Below are 23,150 nucleotides of genomic sequence, written 5' to 3' on the forward strand. Positions count from 1 at the left end.
TATATGTTAGGATTGTTTTTTCTATTTCTGTGAAGAATGTCATTTGCATTTTGATAGAAATTGCATTTAATCTGTAAATTACTTTGAGTTGTATCATCATTTTAACAATATTAATTTTTCCATTTCATGAGCATGGAATATTTTTCCATTTTTTGTGTGTCATCTTTAATTTCTTCCATCAGTGTTTTAAAGTATTCCTCATAAAAGATCTTTCACTTCTTTGGTTAAGTTGATTCTTAGGTATTTGATATTCTTTGTAGCTGCTATAAATAAGATTGCTTTCTTGATTTTGTTTGCTGTTGGCATATATAAATACTACTGAATTTTGTATGTTGATTTTGAATCCTGCAACTATAATGAATTCATTTACCTATTCTAACAGTTTTTTGGTGGAGTCTTTAGTTTTTCTGTGATGATGTCATCTGTAAACAAGGCTAATTTGACTTCTTTCTTTCCAAATTTGGATGGCCCTTCTTTCTCTTGCCTAATTGCTCTGGCCAGGACTTCCAGTATTTTGTTGAATAAAAGTGGTAAAAGTGGCTTCTGTATCTTATTCCAGTTCTTAGAGAAAAGCCTTTCAATTTCCCCCATTCAACACCATGTTTGGTGTGGGTTTGTCACCTATGGCCTTTATTACTGAGGTATGTTCCTCCTATACCTATTTTTTTGAGGGTATTTTCAGCATCTATTAAAATGACCATACAGTTTTCATTCTCGGTTCAATTAATATGAATCACGTTCACTGATTGACATATGTGAACTATCCTTGCATCCCTGGGATGAATCCCACTTTATTATGATGAACGGTATTTTTAATGTGTTATTGAAACAGGTTGCTAGTGTTTTTGAGGATTTTTGCATCTATGTTCATCAGTGATAGGTCCCTATCCCTCACTCTCTAAAAAACTCAAATCAAAATGGATTAAGACCTAGTGGATAAAACTACTGGCAGAAAATGCTGGGATAATGCTTCAAGACATTGGTCTGAGCCAAATTTATTTGTGTTAAGATCCCAAAAGTACAGGCAACCAAAGTAGAAGTAGAAAAATAGGACTACATCAAGCTAAAATGGTTCTGCACAGCTATGGGAACAATAAAAAAAGTGAAGAGACAACCCACAAAATGAGAAAATATTTGCAAATTATCCATCTGTCAAGGGATTAATAACCAGAATATATAAGGAGTTCAAATAACTCAACAGCAAAATAACAAAATAAAAAACACCAAACAAAAAATCAAAACCATACACACACACACACAAATGCAATTTAAAAATGGGAAAATATCTGAACAGACATTTCTCAAAAGAAGACATAAAAGTAGCCAATGGGTATATCAAGAAATGTTTAACATCATTAATCATTAGAGAAATGCAAATGAAAACCAAAAGGAGAAACATTACCTCAGTTAAAATGGCTTTTTATCAACAAGACAGGGAATAATGGATGCCACCAAAGATATGGAGAAAAGTGAACCCTCGTACACTGTTGGTGGGAATGTAAATTAGCATAGCTACTGTGGAAAACTGTATGGAGGTTCCTCAAAAAACTAAAAACAGATCTGCCATATGATCTAGCAATTCCACTATTGGGTACATATTTTTTATAAAGGAAATTAATATATGGAAGAGATATCTGCACTCCTATGTTTACTGTCTCGCTATTCACAACAGCCAAATATGGAATCAACCTAAGTGCCCATCAATAAATGAAGAAAGAAAATGAGGTATATATATATACAATGAAGAATCATTCAGCCATAAAAAAGAACGAAATCCTGCCATTTGCAGCAACACATATGGAAATGGAGCTTATTATGTTAAATGAAATAAGCCAAGAACAAAAAAACAAATAATTGTATATTCTCAGTCATAGGTAGGAGCTAAAAATGTGGGCCTCATGATGACAGAGTAGACTGGTGGTTACAAGAAGCTGGGAAAGGGGGAACGAAGAGAGGTTAATTAATAGATACAATAGTGTTTTAGAGAATGGTAGAGTGACTATAGTTTACTAGCTAGAAGAGAATTTCAATGTTTCTAGCATAAAGATGAATATTTAAGGTGATGTGTATCCCCATTACACTGATCTGATCTTCACAAATTGTATGAATGTATTAAATTATTAGATATAGCCTGAATATATGTACATTTATTATGTTATGGGCTGACATGTGTTTCTCCCAAATTAATATGAATTCTAATCCCCAGTATCTCAGAATGTGACTGCATTTAGAGATAGCCTTTAAAGAGACAAGGTAAAATAAGATTGAATGGGTGGGGCCTAATCCAATGTGACTATTGTTCTTATAATAGATTAGGACATAAATATGCTGGGTGCACAAGACCACAAGAGGACACGGTGAGAAGGAAGCCATCTGCAGACGAAGGTGAGAGGCTTCAGGAAAAAAAATTAAAAATTGCTGATACCTTGAATCTCAGGCTTACACCTCCAGAACTGTGAGAAAATAAATTTCTTTTGTTCAGGCCAGCCACTTTGGGATATTTTATTATGAAAGGCCTAGCAAATGAATACAATCAGCATTTTAATACAGCCACATCAGTGATTCACTTAAGGTGAAATAAATAGTAAAGCTTGGGCACTGGAACTGATCTCTGAATTCTAGGCTGTTTGGAAAAAGAACCAACAAGTGCTGCACAGTAACCCAATGTGGAAAGATATATAACTTACCTACTGGAAAAATGATTAATGCAAGATAAAAGCATTACCAGAAGTTTGCAGTAGGAAATCATTGAAAACAACAGAAAAGTCTGAAATCATGAGAATATGTAATAAAAAATCAATAGCTAACGTCTATGATGCCAGGCTGTTTACCTTTTATATATTATCTTGAATTAACACAATTATCCAACAAGAAGATTTTACGCCCATATTAAAGTTGAAAATAAATGAAAATTCGAAGACTTTTTCCAAAGCCACAAAGTAGACTTATGTTTTGAAACCAAATTTGTCTCAAGACAATCCTGTCCTCTTTCCAATAAACCATTCTGTTCTCACACATCAAATGAACAGTTACCACTATACTACACTATTCTGTAATAATATATACTACAGAATATTACGGGGCCATTAAAATGCTTAAGAAAACTCAGAGGTTGGTCAACAGCCACACAGATCTAAAACATTCCTTTCTCTATCTTTCCCTTTTTTCTAAGTTTTCTTTAATGAGAATATGTAAGCTAAAAATAAACATAAAAACCCTTTAAAAACAAAAAGCATTAAATAAAGCCAAAGATCATAAAATAAGCAGGCTTTTCCTTCAACTTGAATGATGTAACACCCCCGTGATTAGAAAGAGACATACAGAGGTTTTTAGGTATCTTTAGAGGCCCAGAATTTAAATGAACAACAATGAAGTTTCAGATTATCTATTTTTGAGTGAATATTCTTCCTAGCTTACCTTATGGCTTCTGAATCAATGTGCACAGGTGCGATTCTTTCCAACAGAAATTTGACCATCTCTAGAAAAGGATTTGTTGGTTGCTTAGGATTTGCAAGTTTCCGGGCTATTTCTCTCTATAGAAAGAAAAGAGTTTTACCAAGTGTGATTTGCTTTCACATTTTTCAAAAGCAAAATAACTGTAGGCCAAGAAAAGGAACTGAAATATTCAAAATCAACATAACTGGGAATTTTCTGCTCTAAACCCTAGCTTAAATTTTTACACCCACTGAGCAATCACTGCAAAATCTGGACAGCGGAGAAAAAAAGTGGATGATGTCGTTTCTGAGTGAATGCAGTCTTGCCTCACAGTTCTTCAATGAAATTATTGTTTAATATAGCAACCTTTTTTTTTTGTTTTGGAGACAGAGTTTCACTCTGTCACCAGGCTAGAGTGCAGTGGTGTAATCTCGGCTCACTGCAGCCCCCACCTCCTGGGTTCAAGTGATTCTCCTGCCTCAGTCTCCCGAGTAGCTGGGATTACAGGTAGGTGCCACCATGCCCAACTAATTTTTGTAGACAGGGTTTCACCACGTTGGCCAAGCTGATCTTGAACTCCTAATCTCAAGTGATCCCCCTGCCTCGGCCTCCCAAACTGTTGGGATTACAGGTGTAAGCCACCGTGCCCGGCCTATCGCAACCTTTTTAATGCTCTAATTTAGAATATAAATGATTTGTACTTTTATGGGTATGCTTTTTTGGTTTTGTTTCATAATTTGACAGAATATTATGTTTTGTTTCAGTTAACTTTTTTTTTTTTTTTTGAGATGGAGTCTTGCTGTCACCCAGGCTGGAGTGCAATGGCACAATCTTGGCTCACTGCAACTTTTGCCTCTTGTGTTCAAGCAACTCTCCTGCCTCAGTCTCCATAGTAGCTGGGATTACAGTTATGTGCCACCACACCTGGCTATTTTTTGTACTGTTAGTAGACATGGAGTTTCGCCATGTTGGCCAGGCTGGTCTTGAACTCCTGGACCTCAGATGATCTACCAGCCAGCCTTGGCCTCCCAAAGTGCTGGGATTACAGGCATAAAGCCACCACACCTGGCCAGTTAATTTGTTTTTAAAAAATAGATATTCATACATATATAAATACTTGCAAAAGTTTTCAGTTCTGAAAGAAGGATAAATGAGAACCATGTACACCCCTAGTATTTATAATTTAGACATATAATTATGAAAGGCTGATAGATGACCCCAATAATAAAAGTAACTCTCAGCCAGGCACGGTAGCTCACACCTGTAATCAATGCACTTTGGGAGGCTAAGGCAAGTGGATTGCCTGAGCTCAAGAGTTTAAGACCAGTCTGAGAAACATGGCAAAACTCTGTTCCTACCAAAGAATACAAAAAATTAGCCAGGCATGATGGCACTTGCCTGTGGTCCCAGCCACTCAGGAGGCTAAGGTGGGGGGATCACTTGAGCCTGCTAGGTGGAGGTTGCAGTGACCACCTAAGATTGCACGGCTGCATAGACTCTGTCTCAAAAAACAACAAAAAAGTAACTATCCATTTAAACTCAAAGACTATGGTATTAGGCCCGGTGCAGTGGCTCATGCCTGTAATCCCAGCATTTTGGGAGGCCAAGGGGGATAGGCGGATCATTTGAAGTCAGGAGTTTGAGACCAGTCTGACCAACACGGTGAAACCCCATCTCTACTAAAAATACAAAAATTAGCAGAGCATGGTGATGCATACTTATAATCCCAGCTACTCAGGAGGCTGAGGCATAAGAATCACTTGAACCTGGGAGGCAGAGGTTGCAGTGAAACAAGATCGCACGACTGCACTCCAGCCTAGGTGACAGAGCAAGACTCCATCTTGAAAAAAAGAAAAAGAAAAAAATCTTCTTTTAAAAAGGTATTCTTTCATGTGCACACTTATCCTTGTTGCACAATTACTGTTATGGCTACTAAAAATAAATTAGAAGGGAATTTAATATTATCAATATTCGTTGCGGCTGGAATCAGTAATCTAGAAAAGGATAAAGCAGTTTCTTACAAGAAGGAACTTCCAAAGTTTTAACTTTCATATTCAAGTGAGATGTGCATTAAACTCATTGAATTATAAAAAGATATAACTAAACAAAAACGGGGCTGAGGCAGGAGGATCACTTGAGCTCAGGAGTTTGAGACCAGCCTGGGTAACATAGTGAGATCTTATCTCTACGAAAAATCAAAAAAATTAGCTGGGCATGGTGGCACACACCTGTAGCCCCAGCTACTTGAGAGGTTAAGGTAGGAGGATCACTTGAGCCCAGGCGGTTGAAGATGTAATGAGCTATCATCACATCACTGCACTTCACAGACTGGGCAACACAGTGAGACACTGTCTCAAAAAACACAAACACACGTACACACACACACACACACACACACACACGTGGCAGGGGGGGGCGGTTCTCAGATTTGTCTCCGATTTCTTCTGTACTTCCTCCAAGCGATATAACTGTACTAATATACAGAACCAGGCCTAAATCTCAACACTTCTGAACACAACTGCTAAGACGCTGTCTTCTTCCCTAAATCATCTCCCCTGATATCCAGTCAGCCAATCTAGAAATAAAGCAGTCATTCTTTGCACAATGGTCTAATTCCTATTCATCCTTTAAGATTCAACTTAGGAGTCACTTATTCTAGAAGAAGTGATTCCTGGACCTATTTCCCTCCCTGCTTGGGATGAGTAATGCTCCTTTATTTTACCAAAGCACACAATTCCATAAAAATATTTGTTGGCCTCTGTCACTTATTCTGCAAGCTCCATGAGAATCCGTGTATTATAAAATGTATTAAATAATGCAGTGAATTATAACAGTGTGTGCTTGATCAAAAAAGAAAATAATATTTGGACTTCTGAAGATACAACGAATATCCAGGTAATTACGTAGAGGAGGGTTTTTATAAGTGTAGTTCACAAATTACTCATGTAGAGACTTGGTTAAAAGATGGATTCACGATCCTACATCACACCTGTTTTAAAGATCCTTACTCTTTGCATTGTAAGACCTAAAAGAATGACCATTTATTGAAACCCTGCAGGCAGTGCAGGAAGGCCCTGTATTAAGCCATATATAAAATTTCATTTTACTTTATTCTTTTAAAAATCCTATGAGGGTGATAATATTTATAGGTGAAGAAAATAAATAAGGAGGCTAGAAAATAGTGAGTAACTAAAGGTCACATCAGTATAGCTGATATTCAAACTGAGGACTGTTTCACTAAATGCTGAATAAGCAAGCTTCCTGGAAAATATTAAAATTGGGGGACCACTGTCATAGGCAGGCAATGAAGCATAAACTAGGAGGCACAGCTGAAGCTATGGCAAATATGTGGTCCCTCTCTAGCGTCAAGGTGTAGAAACCTAAAACTTGAATTCTAAAAGGAAAATATATCCATATATCATATTTCAATTCCACTGCTCTCTTTCATTACATCTCCACCCCACATACAAATACACGTCTCTGTTGATAATCTTTGCTCAAAGTACTTTTGCTAAGATTTTTCAGAAATGGAACCTGGACAAAGAGAAATGAAAATATTAGATTTATATGCCTACTAAATCTCTTACCAAGTAATATCTACCTCTTGAGAAGTGAGATATGATTGTAATTTACGAAAATAAAGAGGTAGTGATAAATACACATTAGGGTACAGAGAAGGAACTCTCAAGGATGGGGTGAAAACTACACAGAATGAGAGAAACTAAATTTTATGGTTGCATATTTTTCTTTATTCTTTTATATCAGAACAGGAATGGGGTATCATCGAAAATATGTAAATAATATTCAGTAGCCCGAGGGGAAAGGACAAACTCATAGAGGTACTCTAACAGAGGTCGTTTCATGTATCTAAAGAGTATTCTAAGTCTCACTTTACATATGAGAACATATAGTTAAATAACATGCACAATCACACATGCTAATATAAGAGTTAGGAAAGAAGGTATCATGAACCCATGCTCTTAACACTGTATGGTCTTCATTTCTACCGTGCTGGTTCCTGACCTCAAGTGATCTGCCCACCTCAGCTTCCCAAAGTACTGGGACTACAGGAGTGAGCCACTGTGCTTGGCCTTTTCAAGCTATTTCATTGCATGATCTAATTATAATATTAGATTCTCTGCAGGACACAGGACTCTGGAACTAGCTAAATGCCAAAGAAGTCAATGAAACTTTTAAGCGTTTTCAACAAATTACTCAGCTCAGAAGTGCAAAGGTTTTTGGGCATGGTGGCTGGGATCACTTGAGTCCAGGAGTTTGAGACCAGTCTGGGCAACATGTGAAACCCTGTTTCTACTAAAAATACAAAAATTACTCAGGCATGATGGTGCATGCCTGTAGTCCCAGCTACCTGGGAGGCTGAGGCAGGATGATCGTTTGAGCCTGAGATGCAGAGGTTACAGAGAGCTGAGATTGTGTCATTGCACTCTAGCCTGAGTGACAGAGAAATACCCTGTCTCAAAACAAGAAAAATATAACCTAGTAAATAAAATTTTAAAAAGAAATACAAAGGTTGAGGTAGTCTGGGCATTTGGCATGTCCACATTCCAAACCCTGAGAGACGAGCCCACTCTTCTCTAACCTAAATTGGTTTCCCCTCCATGTCCTCCTAATTATTGGTATTTGCAGATCTCTATGCTGAATAAATGATACTTGTTCCACTGAGCTAGATCTCTTTGTATATACATCTACTATAGTCTTTATCCTTTATAAGTTATTTTAAAACTAATCAACTCTAATCCTTTCTAGAACAAAGTTAGACATATATAAATTGAAATTAGATTTCTTTTATTTGTCTCCATAAGTCTGGTCCCAAGCATAGTATTTGACGTTTATGTGTAATATTGTAAGAAGGATTATTTATTTAAATCCAATAGGGCAGTGCAGAGCCCTATATATGGAGAAATACATACCCCTACCCCCACACACAAAGAATTATGCATCACTCAATGGTAGAGACAGATTTTGAGAAATGTGCTGTTAAGGCAATTTCATCATGTGAACATCACAGAATGGATGCACACAAACTTAAATGGTATAGCTTACTACTTCTGTGCTACAAAACTGTACAGTATGTTACTATGCTGAATACTGCAGGGAGCTGTAACACAATATTTGTATATTTAAACATTATCTAAACATAGAAAGGATAAAAACATAAAAAGATGAAAACACAATATAAACCATATAATAAAAATGCTATATAAAAGATAAAAAACAGTACACCTACATATAGAGCACTTAACATAAACAAAGCTTACAAGACTAGAAGTTGATCTGGGTAAGCCACTGAATAAGTGGTGAGTGAATGTGAAGGAATAGGACATTACTGTACACTTTAGAAATTACTGTAGACTTTATAAACACTGTACACTTAGGCAGCACTAAACTTACTTAAACATTTTTTCTTCAAAGATAAATTAGCCTCAGCTTTTTGTAATATTTTTACTTAATAAAAATTCAAGGTTTTTTTAGCTTTTTAAAAATTTTTTGGGACTTCTCTTCCCGGTTCTTCCTGGAATTGGGAAAAGCTGGGTTGAGAGGGCGAAAAAAATAAATTTCTTTTGCAGGCAGGATCTTGCTCTGTCACCCAGGCTGAAATGCAGTAGTGTGACCTTGGTCACTGTAGGCTTAAACTCCTAGGCTCAAGTGATACAGTGATACTCCCATCTCAGCCTCTGGAGGAGGCAGGACTATAGGCGTGCACCACCACGTGCAGCTAGTTTTTTTAGTGTTCTGCAGAGGCAGGGTCTCGATATATTGCCCAGGTTGGTCTCAAACTCCTGGCTTCAAGTGATCCTCCTGCCTAGGCGTCCCAAAGTGCTGGGATTACAGATGTAAGCCAATGTACCGGTGTTATTTTTTTATTTTTTATTTTTTTAGCTTTTTGACTCTTTTGTAATAAAACTTAGCTTAAAACACACATTTTACAGGTGTACACAAAATATTTTCTTTCCTTATATCCTTATTCTATTAGCTTATTATTATTAACTTCTTCCTATTAAACATTTTTATTCTATTAGCTTATTCCTATTAAAAATTTTCTTGGCTGGGAGTGGTGGCTCACACCTATAATCCCAACAGTTTGCAGGGCCAAGGAGGGCAGATAGCTCAGGAGTTCCCTGTCTCTACGAAAAGTACAAAAATTAGCTGGGCATGGTGGCATGTGCCTGTAGTCCCAGCTACTAAGGAGACTGAAGTGGAAGGATCACTTGAATGCAGGAGGTTGTGTGGCTCACACCTGTAATCCCATCACTTTGGGAGGCCAAGGTGGGTGGATCACCTGAGGTCGGGAGTTCAAGACCAGCCTGGCTAACACGGTGAAACCCTGTCTCTACTAAAAACACAAAAAAATTAGCCATGTGGGGTGGTGCATGCCTATAATCTCAGCTACTTGGGAGGCTGAGGGATGAGAATCACTTGAACCAGGGAGGTGGAGGTTGCAGTGAGTTGAGATCACATCACTGCATTCTGGCCTCAGCGATAGTCTCTATTCCAAAAAAAAAGAGAAGAAAAAAAAAAGAATCTTATAGCAACCCTATGAGGTTGATTAAAGTCTACAGATGAGCAAAACAGGGCTCAAATAAATATATTGAATTACTTACTAAAGATCACATTGGTAATAAATGGTATGGTGGAAACCTATGACTCTCTCATAATATGCTGAATAAATGAGGCTGGGTACAGTGGCTCATAACTGTAATCCCACTGTTTCAGGAGGCTGAGGTGAGATCACTTAAAGCCGAGAGTTTGAGACCACCCTGGGAAACACAGAGACCCCCGTCTCCACAAAAGAAAAAAAGTATTTTTTTAAGACAGTTTCACTCTGTCACCAGGCTGGTGTGCAGTGGCACGATTTCAGCTCACTGCAACCTCTGCCTCCTGAGTTCAAGGGATTATCCTGCCTCAGCCTCCAGAGTAGCTGGCATGTACCACCACACCCGGTAAATTTTTATATTTTTAGTAGAGACAGGGTTTCACCATGTTGGCTAGGCTGGTCTCGAACTCCCAACCTCAGGTAATCCACTCACCTCAGCCTCCCAAAGTGCTGGGATTACAGGTGCAAGCCACCATGCCAGGCCTATAAAAAATTTAAAAACTTAGTCGGATGTGGATGCATGTGCCAGTATCTAGCTATGTGGAAGGCTGAGGTACAGGAACACTTGAGCACAGGAGTTTAACGCTACAGTGAACTATGACTGTGACACTGCACTCTAGCCTGGATGACAAAGCAAGACTTTATCAGGAAACAAACAAAAAAAAAGCTGAATAAATGAAGATTTCCCTCCTGATAGCTTCAAGAATACTGTTTTATATGAAATGAGTTCAAGAGTAGAATGAAGGCAAAAGTCTAGATAGGAATTTACTTGATCTGTAAATGAAAACAGATATATGGCAATGTTACTGCTGCTAATTTATTGACAAGGATTGTTTCCATTCTAATACATGAAAGAAGGAAATGCATGTGCACGCAAGCATTCAGAAAATACTTAACAGTTACTCAATGAATGTCTACTAAGTACAAATTACTTTATCTTGTAAAATTCCTAAGACCAATCTCCCTGGCTTAGTTCTCTAGCATTTTCCTGGAATGTGGCTGGAGAGTAAATGGCAGATAGAGAATTAACTTGACAACAGAGTAACTCAGAGTAATTATTCTCAATTAAATTTGTGTAAATTTAACAATAATCACTCTCAGTTAAATTTACACAAATCACCCTGTGTACAACAGGCTTTAATGAAATATGTATTTCTGTAAGTAAAGCTAGAGGAAAAGTGTAAAGTATGATTTACTAACCACACAAACATCTGCCTGTTTGCAAGAGCAGGTTGGGCTGATTAATAACTCCAATTGAGACCGAAGTTTCTCATCATCGCCGAGAACCTGGTTAAATTTCTTCACAAAATCTTGTGCTTTGCCAGGGTCAGGCAAATTCTCTATAAAATTAAAAGAGAAATCAGTATTAGAGAAGAAGAAGAAAAAAAACTATTCTACTAAGTGAAAAACAGGTGTCATAAAAATATTGTGGAGCCATTAAAAGAAAATCAACCTGATTCTTAGAAATAAAATTAAGATGAAGACTCTTTTATTTTACTTAGCATTAAATCAGTAGTCCCACTGGGTAAATAATTTGTCTGTAATGACGTTTATTACATGTTTAGTGAGTAAATAAACATACTCACTTGCTATGGTCATCAGTTTTCCAAACATGGCAGAACAGTTAGCCTCTGACTGAAATTTAAAACAGAAACAAAAGAAAAACTAGTTATATATGTTAACAAATTTCTGTAACAAAAATCAATACTCATTACTGTACATTTTTCATGAAGTTAAAAAAAGTTCATCACAATCTGCTCAATGGAAAATGGTTTTACCACATGTATACACTAAATTAACAACAAGGAATTATAAAGTAGCAACTATTAAGACAAATAGAAGGAAAAAAGATGTTAGGAGGAAGGTATTTTAAGAATCACAAGTATACAACTTTCATGTGAAAGTTAAATTGCCAGAAGACTGAAAAAAGGTCAATGAGGCAATTAACATATAAAATTATCATATCAGAATTACTGTGAAACTACATGCCACAAAAAAGTAAAAATAGAAAGAGTAGAAATTTTGTCTTCTGGAATAGAGTTCTGTTAGCTATTTTGTGGCCCATTACTTAAATACCTTCAAGAAAACTTTCTTTCTAAAATTACTCCCCTTTCCTCTATCCCATATAGCATTACTTTATTATTAGTTTTAATTTATATTAAATTTGAATAATTTAGTTTAAAAGTTAGAAGACCATGCCTGCATGGGCTATCTGTTTTTGTTAATAGTTTTGATGGAATACAGTCATGTCCATTCCTTTATGTATCATCTATGACTAATTTTGCAAAGGCAAGATTGAATATCTGACCAGAGACTCTATGCCTCGCAAAATATGTTTTTGTTATCTATTAATTAATTTTTTCTTAAGGCAGAGTTTCGCTCTTGTTGTCCAGGCTGGATTGCAATGGCGTGATCCAGCTCACTGCAACCTCCGCCTCCTGGGTTCAAGTGATTCTCCTGCCTCAACCTCCTGAGTAGCTGGCACTACAGGCATGTGCCACTAGGCTTGGCTAATTTTGTATTTTTAGTAGAGACGGGGTTTCTCCATGTTGGGTCAGGCTGGTCTCCAACTCCTGACCTCAGGTGATCCGCCTGCGTCGGCCTCCCAAATTGCTGGGATTATAGGTGTGAGCCACCATGCCCGGCCTCTGTTGATTTATTTTAAAAGTTTGCCAGGCTGGGTGCAGTGTCTCACACCAATAATCCTAGCACTTTGAGAGGCCTAGGCAGGCAGACTTGTGTGAGCACAACATTTTGAGACCAGCCTGGACAACATGGTGAAAACACACCTCTACAAAAAAATACAAAACCTAGCTGGGTATGGTGGAGTACACCTGTAGTCCCAGCTACTCAGAAGGCTAAGGTGGGAGGATCACTCAGCCCAGTGACATCGAGGCTGCAGTGAGCTGTGATCATGCCACTGTGTGACAGCCTGGGCAGCAGAGTAAGATCTTGTGTAAAAAAAAAAAAAAAGTATACCAGCTCCTCTTCCATTATCCATGTGTCCCTGAGAGGTCTGTATATATGATCCCCTGGTTAAGAACACCTATTCTAGTGAATACACTTAAAAATGTAAAGTTTTCTTCTCCCACTTTGCAAAACCTTGGGGGCATTATTTCTTTTTTAGTTGGCCATTGGCATATTTATAGGATTGATATCTGATATTCACTCTATACTGAGAGACCATGATTCATGCAGTGAAAAAGAAATATGACATCTAATATAATTTCATCTTGAAATTTAATTCTAATTATTTGAAAATTGATTAACTATATATAAACTCTCAGTGTCTGAAAACTTTAAAACACTATTTCTTTGCTCAAACTGAAAAATAAGAGTTTGTTACATTCATTTTAAATGGAAATTTAGCTTAGACAACTATAGAAATTATGTTTAACTGACATTTGGAAAATAAAACAACTGAGATACATTTCTTTGCTTCGCTATATAGAACTACAGAAAATCTGAACAATGACTGTAATAAAATATGAATTTAAACAAATAGTGAACCTACTGTAGGCTGCTTGTGCAAGTCCAATAGTTCGCGTACATGACTCCGAAGCATGTTCTGACACTTCCACATTTCATTGAGAGCTCTGTCAAGTCAGGAATATGAAAAAATACATTATATAACAATACTGGAAATTATTCATATTTGGTTTTACTACTTTTTTTTTGGCATGGTATATACACACCATTCTTCTACATCTACTTAAAAGTTTAAGCACCACAAAATATATCTATTACGATTTAAGACAATTTAGTACAAATGGTAAATATAAGCCTTCTTATGAGAGAAAATATTTGAGAGGTTTAGAAAGATCAATAGGCAATAAAGAGATTGAAAGATGTTTTAAATACAGGTAGCCAGAAAGTTCTGGTACAAGGAAAGATAAAATGTCAAAGTGCAAGGGACATATAGCAAAGTCAAAAAAAATATATATATATATATATATACATACATACATATATATATATACACATATGCTTGAAGCACAGGGCATATGTGTGGAGCACAAGGAACCTGGAGCATTCCACAGACACAGATCAAATCATGAAGGCCTATTATACAGGCTAAGGAGTGTACATGAAGCACTACAGACTATTTTGAGAAATGTAGTATCTTAGGAATGACGCAGATTCAAGATGCCAAGTTTACATTATTGTGCTTATTCTAGACTTTTCTCTCTCCAGGAACACAGGGAATCACAAATCCCTCCATATTTCCAGGTGCCCAAATGACCTCTGAGAAATCACTAATCTCCAAGTACTCTGTTAGTTATTTTGAAATATAAACAAACATCAAAACCTTAAGCCAGGAAAGGCATTAGTAATGGTATAACACTATCTTATAGAACTTCTGCAAAATTGGCAGCATATATATATATATATATATATATATTTTTTTTTTTTTTTTTTTTTTTTTTTTGAAACAGAGTCTTACTCTGTTGCCCAGGCTGGAGTGCAATGGCATGATCTCAGCTCACTGTAATGTCTGTTTCTTGGATTCAAGCAATTATCCTGCCTCAGCCTCCCTAACAGCTGGGATTACAGGCGTGTCCCACCACGCCCAGCCAATTTTTTTTTGTATTTTTAGTAGAGATGGGGTTTTACCATGCTGGGCAGGCTGGTCTGGAACTGCTGACCTCAAATGATCTGCCCGCCTCAGCCTCCCAAAGTGCTAGGATTACAGGGGTGAGCCACTGTGTCCAGCCTAAAAATGCAGTCTTAATCTACCAAGCAGGAACACGTAAGAAGCCGCAATGGCAAACAATCAAAATCCTAACTCAGACTTTTCTCTCTTTTTTAAGACAGAGTCTCACTATGTTGCCTAGGCTGGTTGAGCATCTAGGCTCAAGTGATCCTTCCATCTTGAGATCAGAATTCTTAATGACATGACTCATTTACATTGTGTATTTTTGAGAAAAATTACATATACTATGATGTACAACATGATATGTGTGTATATATATATAAATATATACTGTAACATTTACTTTAAAAAAATCTATTAAAGTGAAATGCCCACACATCCTGGTTGGCCTGGGACAGTTTGATTATGCTGGTTATCTGGGCAAAAATATCAACAGTGATCCCTTGTAGTCTGAAAATAATCTAGTTGGATAATCAATCACATGGCCATCCTACATAGAGAAGATCTGAATATATTCACCCAACAAAGAACCAGTATTCAGTTATTAAGCTTCATATTTAGTTTGGAAGGATAGGATAAAGCACCAGTAGTTTTAGACACTAGTCACAGGTATTCTGACATGTTCATTTATTTGAATACCTGAAACCATCCTACTATTGATCCAGCTGCCAAATATGCCTATACATATAAGAGTAAGAATAGTTTTGGTGTTAACTGACCTGAACATAAATCATAATATTTTGTCTATAAATATTTACCTGAGGTTCTTGATTCAAATATAGAAGCAGCAACAATTCAACCAATAACAATTAATTAGATAAGATAAAGTTATTTTATGAAATCTTTTGGAAATACAGCAGTTATTTGAAAAGTAACTTACTTTACAGCATTTGGATCCAAACTAGCATATAAGTAATACAAGCATTTCATTCTCTCTTCTGTTTCCAGGTTGTGGGGGACAAGATACTGAGCAAAGATTTTCTCTACCAACAGTCTATGAAACAACAACAACAACAACAACAAAAAACTAAGTAACACAATCATTCTATTTTTAAAAAGCAATAGCTTTTTTTTTCTTTTTTAAAATAGGGTCTTGCTCTGTTGCCCAGGCTAGAGTACACGGGTGTCATCTCGGCTCACTGCAACCTCTGCCTCGCATGTTCAAATGATTCTCCCACCTCAGACTTTCCAGTAGCTAGGACTACAGGTGGGTATGATCATGCCTGGCTAATTTTTATAATTTTTGTAGAGACAAAGCGTACCTATGTAGCCAAGGCTGATCTGGAACTTCTGAGCTCAGGCAATCCACCCGCCTTAGCATCCCAAAGTGCTAAGATTATGGGCATAAGGCACCTCGCCCAGTCAATATTTAAAGTTTTAACCATCTTGTGCCAAGATATCATATCAAGATCGTAGCTATGTGTGTACATACAATGGAAGATATCAGTTTATAATGAGTTCCTTCCTTGGAAAACTTTCAGTACAATTTAACTTTAGAGACACGGTTACTATATGTGGCTTTATAATTTGTCAGTATAAAACATTTGTTCCAGAAGAGTTAAATGCTATTCCTAAACACATGGTGATAGGCTGTTCCGCCTATTCTTCAGCAGTCTAGAGCAATAGCAAACTCATTAATGCAACATATAAAGCTATAATCTGCAGTACAGCTAATTAGTAAGAAACTCATTAATTTCCTCTGATTACCATTTGGTCCATTTCCCATGTTGTCACATAGTTAAAAACGGGGAATCTTCCTTTATATCACTTCCTGAAAATACAGATTTTCCTGTGTACATTTCATCTTTCTTGTCTCCACAATCTAAATTCCTTACCAATATTGGGATATCCTTCTTGCTAGTATCTATTGCTTGTATTCAATATTACTGGATTAAGAATATATAAGGTCTCTTCACTAACAAATACATATCCAGTGATGCTAAAGAAGTCAGTCTAATTAAACAAAACATTGGAAACTATTTTGCACAAACCAAGTATCATTAGTATGATCCAATATAGAATTATTATTATTATTTTTTGAGATTGGGTCTCGCTCTGTCACCCAGGCTGGAGTGCAATGGCAAGATCTCAACTCACTGCAACCTCTGCCTCCTGGGTTCAAGCGATTCTCTTACCTCAGCCTCCCACGTAGCTGGGATTATAGGCAGGCACCACCATACCTGGCTAATTTTTTTGTATTTTTAGTAGAGACTGGGTTCATCACATTGGTCAGGCTGGTCTCGAACTCCTGACCTTGTGATCCGCCTGCCTCAGCCTCCCAAAGTGCTGGGATTACAGACGTGAGCCACCACGCCTGGCCTCCAATAAAAAATTGTAAGTAATATTCAGAAAATGAAAACAACTTAGTAATTCCTCTACTGGTGGTGGTATAAAAAGGAAAGTAACTAGCAGTTAATTGAATAGTGCTCTATTGCCACACATTGGGCTAGGATGCTTTACGTTCATTATTTAATTTAATCTATATGACAATCCTGTAGGAAAGGCATTATTTTTGCTTTTTATATAAAACTGAAGTGCACAAGAAGTTAATGAACTTGTGTAAGAGTACACATCTAATAAAGGGCAGAGTGAACACTTGGTCTCAGTTCTGACTTCAAAGACCATGCCTATTTCACTATTATAAGGCTACCTTATAATCGTGGAGAGTCTTGTTTAAACACAGGATAAAAAAAAATGTAAAAAGTTATCTCTAAACTTGTGAATTATTAATCAAGTTGAATTAAGTTTATTTTGTGAAAAACATAAAAATAAGTTATTAAAATATTAAAGACATTTTTAAAAGTAGTTTTATACTCAACCATTCTATCAACATATTAAACTCACTTGTCGTCAATGCTGTTCTGATAATAAATATGCAAAAGTTTGTCCTTTATCCAGCTGACTTTCTCTGCAGCTTCCTTTCCTGCTTCACCATGAAGACAGTATTTCTTATAAAGCTGAGCCAGACCCATCATAGCTTCTTTTCTTACTCGCCACTAAAAAGCATAAAATTAATTAGATGAGCAAGATACCAAAACTTGTACTAATCTCTAAAGATTGCCTTGGCTTCATTAGGTTTTACAGTCTTATGTGTATCTTTATAGACAGGCAAACTATTTCTTCTCACAAGAGGCTTTAAAAACAATTTTGAATCTGTTCCTATTTAGAAATTTTCCAATGCAAATATTGCTAAATGATCTACCTTTTTCTTTTTAAATAAATGGGGTTTCGTTATGTTGCCTAGGCTGGTCTCAAATTTCTGGGCTAAAGCAATCCTCCTGCCTTAGCATCCTGAGTAGCTAGAGTGACAGGTTACTGATTTTTTATTTCCCTTGAAACTCAGTAATAATCTTAAGGGAGATTTCATTTGATACTGAAAGAAAATTCACCAAGTTTTAGAAGTGATTATAATTCCCCTCTCAAACAAAAGCCCTATTATCTGGAATGTTTTAATTGCCAGTTACATCCCTTTAGATGTTAACTTAGGATAAGAACAAAGTTGACTATCAAGAATTCTGGGCCGGGCACAGTGGCTCACACCTGTAATCCCAGCACTGTGGGAGGCTAAGGCAGGTGGATCGCTTGAGCTCAGGAGTTGGGGAACTGACTACCCAGTGAATCTAAAATTGTAGTGAATCTAACAGTTGAGCTGGCTGACTACCCAGTGAATCTAAAAATAAGCTCACCAAGCTGACAAGACCTGCCACTCACACAGAGCTTCCAATCAGCTGTGCCATGATTCAGTTAAAAAATCTGACCAAGGGCAGGGGCAGTGGCTCACACATGTAATCCTAGTACCTTGGGAGGCCAAGGCAGGTGGATCACCTGAGGTCATGAGTTCAAGACCAGCCTGGTCAACACGCTGAAACCCCATCTCTACTATAAATACAAAAATTAGCTGAGCATGGTGGCATGAGTCTGTAATTCCAGCTACTCAGGAGGCTGAGGCAGGAGAATCGCTTGAACCCAGGAGGTGGAGGTTGCAGTCAGCCGAGATCGCACCATTGCACTCCAGCCTGGGCCACAGAGTGACACTCTATCTCAAAAAAAAAAAAAAATTCAAGCATCATCAGACCTTTGAGAAAAGGTTTCAACAGTAAAGAAAGGGACCAAAACAAACAGGCCAGAGGAGGAAAACAGGACTCAGTGCCAACATAGATAATACAGGCAACAGAAGAAACTTTCAAATATTCTCAGGGAGATAAGATTTTACACCATAAAATAAGACTCATTTCCTCTGAGGAAGAAAGGAAGGAAGGTAGGGAGAGAGGCAGGGAGGACAGGAGGGAAGAAAGAAGCAAGGAAGAAGAAAAGGAAGTAAAGCAGGGAAGAAAAAAGGGAAAGGAGGCAGAAAAGAAAGTAATATAGAAAAATTAATGATTCAACCTGAGGAAACTGATTTAAAAAGAAAAAAATGAAGAAAAATTAGATAATGAGAGGTGCTTCTGGAAATTAAAAAAGATTAAAAAATTAAACTATCAGTCCAAGAACTTCAACATCAAATTAAAGAGCTCCCAAAAGACAGAACAGGCTCAAGCCTGTAATCCCAGTACTCTGGGAGGCAGAGGTGGAGGCAGGCAGATTCCTTGAGCCCAGGAGTTCAAGACCAGCTTGGGCAACATGGTGAAACCCCGTCTCTACATAAAATACAAAAATTAGTCAAGTGTAATGGCACACACCTGTAGTCCCAGCTACCTGGGAGACTGAGGTGGGATGATCACTTGAGCCTGGGAAGAGGAGGTTGCAGTCAGCTGAGATTACACCACTGCACTCCAGCCTAGGCAACAAAGAAATGAGACCCTGTCTCAAAAAAAAGGACCTTAGTGATCACCGTAAATGAATTTCCTTACATTGCAAACCTAAAAGGCAAATGATTTATCTAGTTAGCAGAAGAGTCTGTGAGACTTTTAGAGGTTGGGAAGGTTTAATAGGGTAGGAAAGAAAGGTTGAGAGAGAAGAGAAAAGAGACCATGAAAACTTAGAATGAGGACCATCAGAAGATGTAAGAAAAATAATAGTGAAGAAAGATATCTGTGTTAAAAAAAAAAAGAAAAAAGAAGCTGAGTGTGGTGGTGGGTGCCTGTAGTACCAGCTATTCAGGAGAATGAAGCAAGAAGAGCACTCAAATCCAAGAGTTCAAGTTCAGCCTGGGTAACATAGTAACATGCCACCTCTAAAAAAGAGGGGTGGGTAGGAGTATATTTAGGAGTATATTATCTTTAGTACATTTAAGTCAACAGTTCTTTATAATTTTTTTGTAACATTTTCTCATTTTTAGGCCACTTATTAGATGGAATAAAACTTTGTTCCTATGTAACAGGTTAGCAAAAGTCTTTTGACGTTTCTTACATGAAATTAAAAAAAAAAAAAAGAACAATAAAATCTTAAGATTAAATCCTGTTCCCAAATTTCTAGAGAAAAAATAATTTTTTTCCCAGAAAGGCTATAAACAAGGTCATCTAACTTATTAAACTAAAATCCAGGTCAGAAAATATCGTACAGTTTCAGTTAGGTAGATTCATTTATTCAACTTTCTGAAACTATGAAAAAACTTTAATAGTAGTGAAATTTTTTTTAAGGGGGAAAGGAAGAATGCCAAATAACCACTAGGGGGAGAGTCATTTCATTTAAACTAAAGCCAAGGGAAAAAAAAATCTTCAAAGTTAGAATTACTAACACTGTTGAAGAAGTTAAAAAGGTATCCATCTTTTTTTAAACATTTACATCCTATAACAATTTTAAAAGTTAAAAATTAAAGAATGCCTCTTGCTATATTGTAAAACCACAACCAATTACTTTTCTACCCTGAAATTATAATACTCAGTTGCAGAGAAAATTAATTTTCAACAACTCTAATAAAATAATAGCATGTTACAAGGCAATCATGAAACATGTTAGAAAGATACCTAATCAGCCTGCCTTACACTTCTTTCTCTTGTTTATAGCTGACCCTATTCCTTAGTAGTGTTCTTAGCACTATTTTTCCTTATCAATCTATGTTTTTAACTGCCTCAAATGGAGAAAATCACAGGAAAAATAACTAAACACATAACCATCACTATTGTCCTTAGCTTGGGTTATTAATATGTAAACATCACTTTCTAAGGAAGTGACATTCTTTAGTTCAATGAATGACAAACCTAACTAAGTTAAAAAAGAAAATCATATTTGAAAATGTTAACTATAAGAGTAGACATTCAACTGCTATTCTTTTGAAACTCATCATGTAAGTAAAAAGGTAAAATTTTGATTAACTTGTGGTTCTCTTATAAAGGTATGCCAGAAAAAAACTCCACACTTAAGATCTCAAAAGCTATAGAATCCAATGTATCTATTCATAAGGATAATTAAAAGATATACAGGAGACATACAAATTAGGATTTGTATGTCTTTATCATTGTTAATTTAATTTTCACACAGAAAGACATTAAATTTAACAGAAAATGACACCAATTGTATTTAGCAATTTAAACACAGTAAATTACATAAGAATAAAATGCCTCAGATTTTACCCGTTTATCCAGTGTTCTTTCCCTTACAAAGCCAAGCAGCTGATCATTTACTAAGGCCAGGTCTCTCTTGGCCGCTGTTATAATAGTAACAATGACATCATGACGAATAGCTTCTTCTGGATCATGTGATCTAACCTTTAAATATTCTGTAATAACAGAAAAAAACTTAGGCCAGATGTTAGCTATGTAATTTATGTAATTTGTCATGATTCAGAACAGCAGAATAGAACAGAAATACATGAAGTTTTTGTCCATACTAAAGCAATGTTGGTAAAATATGGCATGAAATTAAATTACGTTATTTTTACAGCAACAGTACTCTACTGTAATCACAAAACTGCACTTAAAACTCTAAAGCTGGCCAGGTATGGTGGCTCACAACTGTAACACCAGCACTTTGGGAGGCTGAGGCAGGCAGATCACACAAGCTCAAGAGTTCAGACCAGCTTATTCAACATGGCGAAATCCCATCTCTATCAAAATTAAGAAACAAAACTCATTAGCCAGAGGTGTGGTGGCCCGCCCCTGCCGTGCCAGCTACTTGGGGTGCTAAGGAGGATCACTTGAGCCCAGAAGTCAAGGCTGCAGTAAGCCGATTATCACACCACTACACTCTAGTCTCGGTAACAGAGTGAGACCCTGTATCAAAAAACAAATAAAATAAAATAAAAATTTCTCCGCACTTTCTCACTAAAAAAGAAATAATAAAATAAAAACTTCATAGTTACATCTTTTTTCTTTTTTGAAACAGAGTTTCACTCCGTCACCCAGGCTGGAGTGCATCAGAGTGACCTCGGTGCACTACAACCTCCGCCACCCAGGGTTTCAAGTAATTCTCATGCCTCAGCCTCCAGAGTAGTCGAGATTACAGGCATCTGCCACCATGCCTGGTTAATTTTTATATTTTTAGTGGAGACGGGGTTTCACCATGTTGGCCAGGCTGGTCTTGAATTCCTGGCCTCAAGTGATCCACCCCACTTTGGCTTCCCAATGTTCAGGGATTACTGTCGTGAGCCACCATGCCCATAGTTACATTTAATAATGTATTTTCATCAGTTATCCTAGAAAAGTCAACTGACAATGCAGTATCTATGTCAGTTTGAATTTCAGTTACAAATTAAAAGGCTTAAAAGAAAAACAGTGAAAATGTTTACGGCAATTTAGGTGATAGGCATATACCTGCAAATTATACAATATAAAATCTGGAATATTTTAGGGGCTCTTTAAAAATTCTTAAGTAATTTATAATACAAAGTAAATCTAAACAAAGACAATGTTATTTCCCCTGTTCTTTCTGGTAAATAACAGCCAATTGATAGAAATCACTTATGTGCGGCTACCAAATAGGTAGATTTAAATGCTCTAGGTTCGAAACAACGAAAAATTCTAGTCTAGTGCAGAAGATAATCACATTCTCACTTATTATTAAATGCTACTGTATTTAATTATATAGACATAATGATTTCTACCCAAATCCAATGTCTTGGGAAATACGTTACTTCCTTAAATTATGTTTCTCAAAAAATTACAAGGATTAAAATATGAAGATTTTAAGCTAGGCATTCATTGTGGCACCTGCCTGTAATACTCAGGAGGCCAAAGTGAGAGATCACTTGAGCCCAAGAATGAGAGCCTGTCTCTTAAAATAAATAAATACAAAGATTTTAAATGTAATTTTATTACATGAACATGAAATCATTTCTTAGTGCACAACAAATGAAAACCTGAGACCATACCAGAGTAAAAACCTATTTGGAAAGTGAAGTTAGGTCACAAGCAACATCTACAATACAGTTGTGTGATTATACTAATATTTGTAATAAACCAGCTAGCTTACCTGTAAGATCCTTTGCTAAATCTGGGTGATTCATTAAACAATGACTGGCAAATTTCACACTTTCTAATCTCACAGGAACATGAATGTCATTAAATC

General features: G+C 36.7%; 1 protein-coding gene across 2 annotated transcripts in view; it reads right to left on the minus strand.

The window, feature by feature from the left end:
* PDS5A (PDS5 cohesin associated factor A) overlaps positions 1-23,150 on the minus strand; it is a 156,322-nt gene that overhangs the window by 67,174 nt on the left and 65,998 nt on the right. For both annotated transcript variants that reach the window (XM_064366510.1, XM_064366508.1), the window contains exons 10-17: positions 23,055-23,149; positions 21,218-21,363; positions 17,550-17,701; positions 15,586-15,699; positions 13,566-13,647; positions 11,638-11,686; positions 11,252-11,391; positions 3,418-3,533 (exon numbers count right to left, since the gene is read on the minus strand). In XM_064366510.1, coding sequence (XP_064222580.1) covers positions 3,418-3,533; positions 11,252-11,391; positions 11,638-11,686; positions 13,566-13,647; positions 15,586-15,699; positions 17,550-17,701; positions 21,218-21,363; positions 23,055-23,149 — 894 coding nt within the window. The remainder of the gene's footprint in view (positions 1-3,417; positions 3,534-11,251; positions 11,392-11,637; positions 11,687-13,565; positions 13,648-15,585; positions 15,700-17,549; positions 17,702-21,217; positions 21,364-23,054; position 23,150) is intronic.

Source organism: Aotus nancymaae, unplaced genomic scaffold (genome assembly GCF_030222135.1).
Source record: "Aotus nancymaae isolate 86718 unplaced genomic scaffold, 86718_ANA_hifiasm-v0.15.2.pri h1tg000006l, whole genome shotgun sequence".
Classification (NCBI taxonomy): domain Eukaryota; kingdom Metazoa; phylum Chordata; class Mammalia; order Primates; family Aotidae; genus Aotus; species Aotus nancymaae.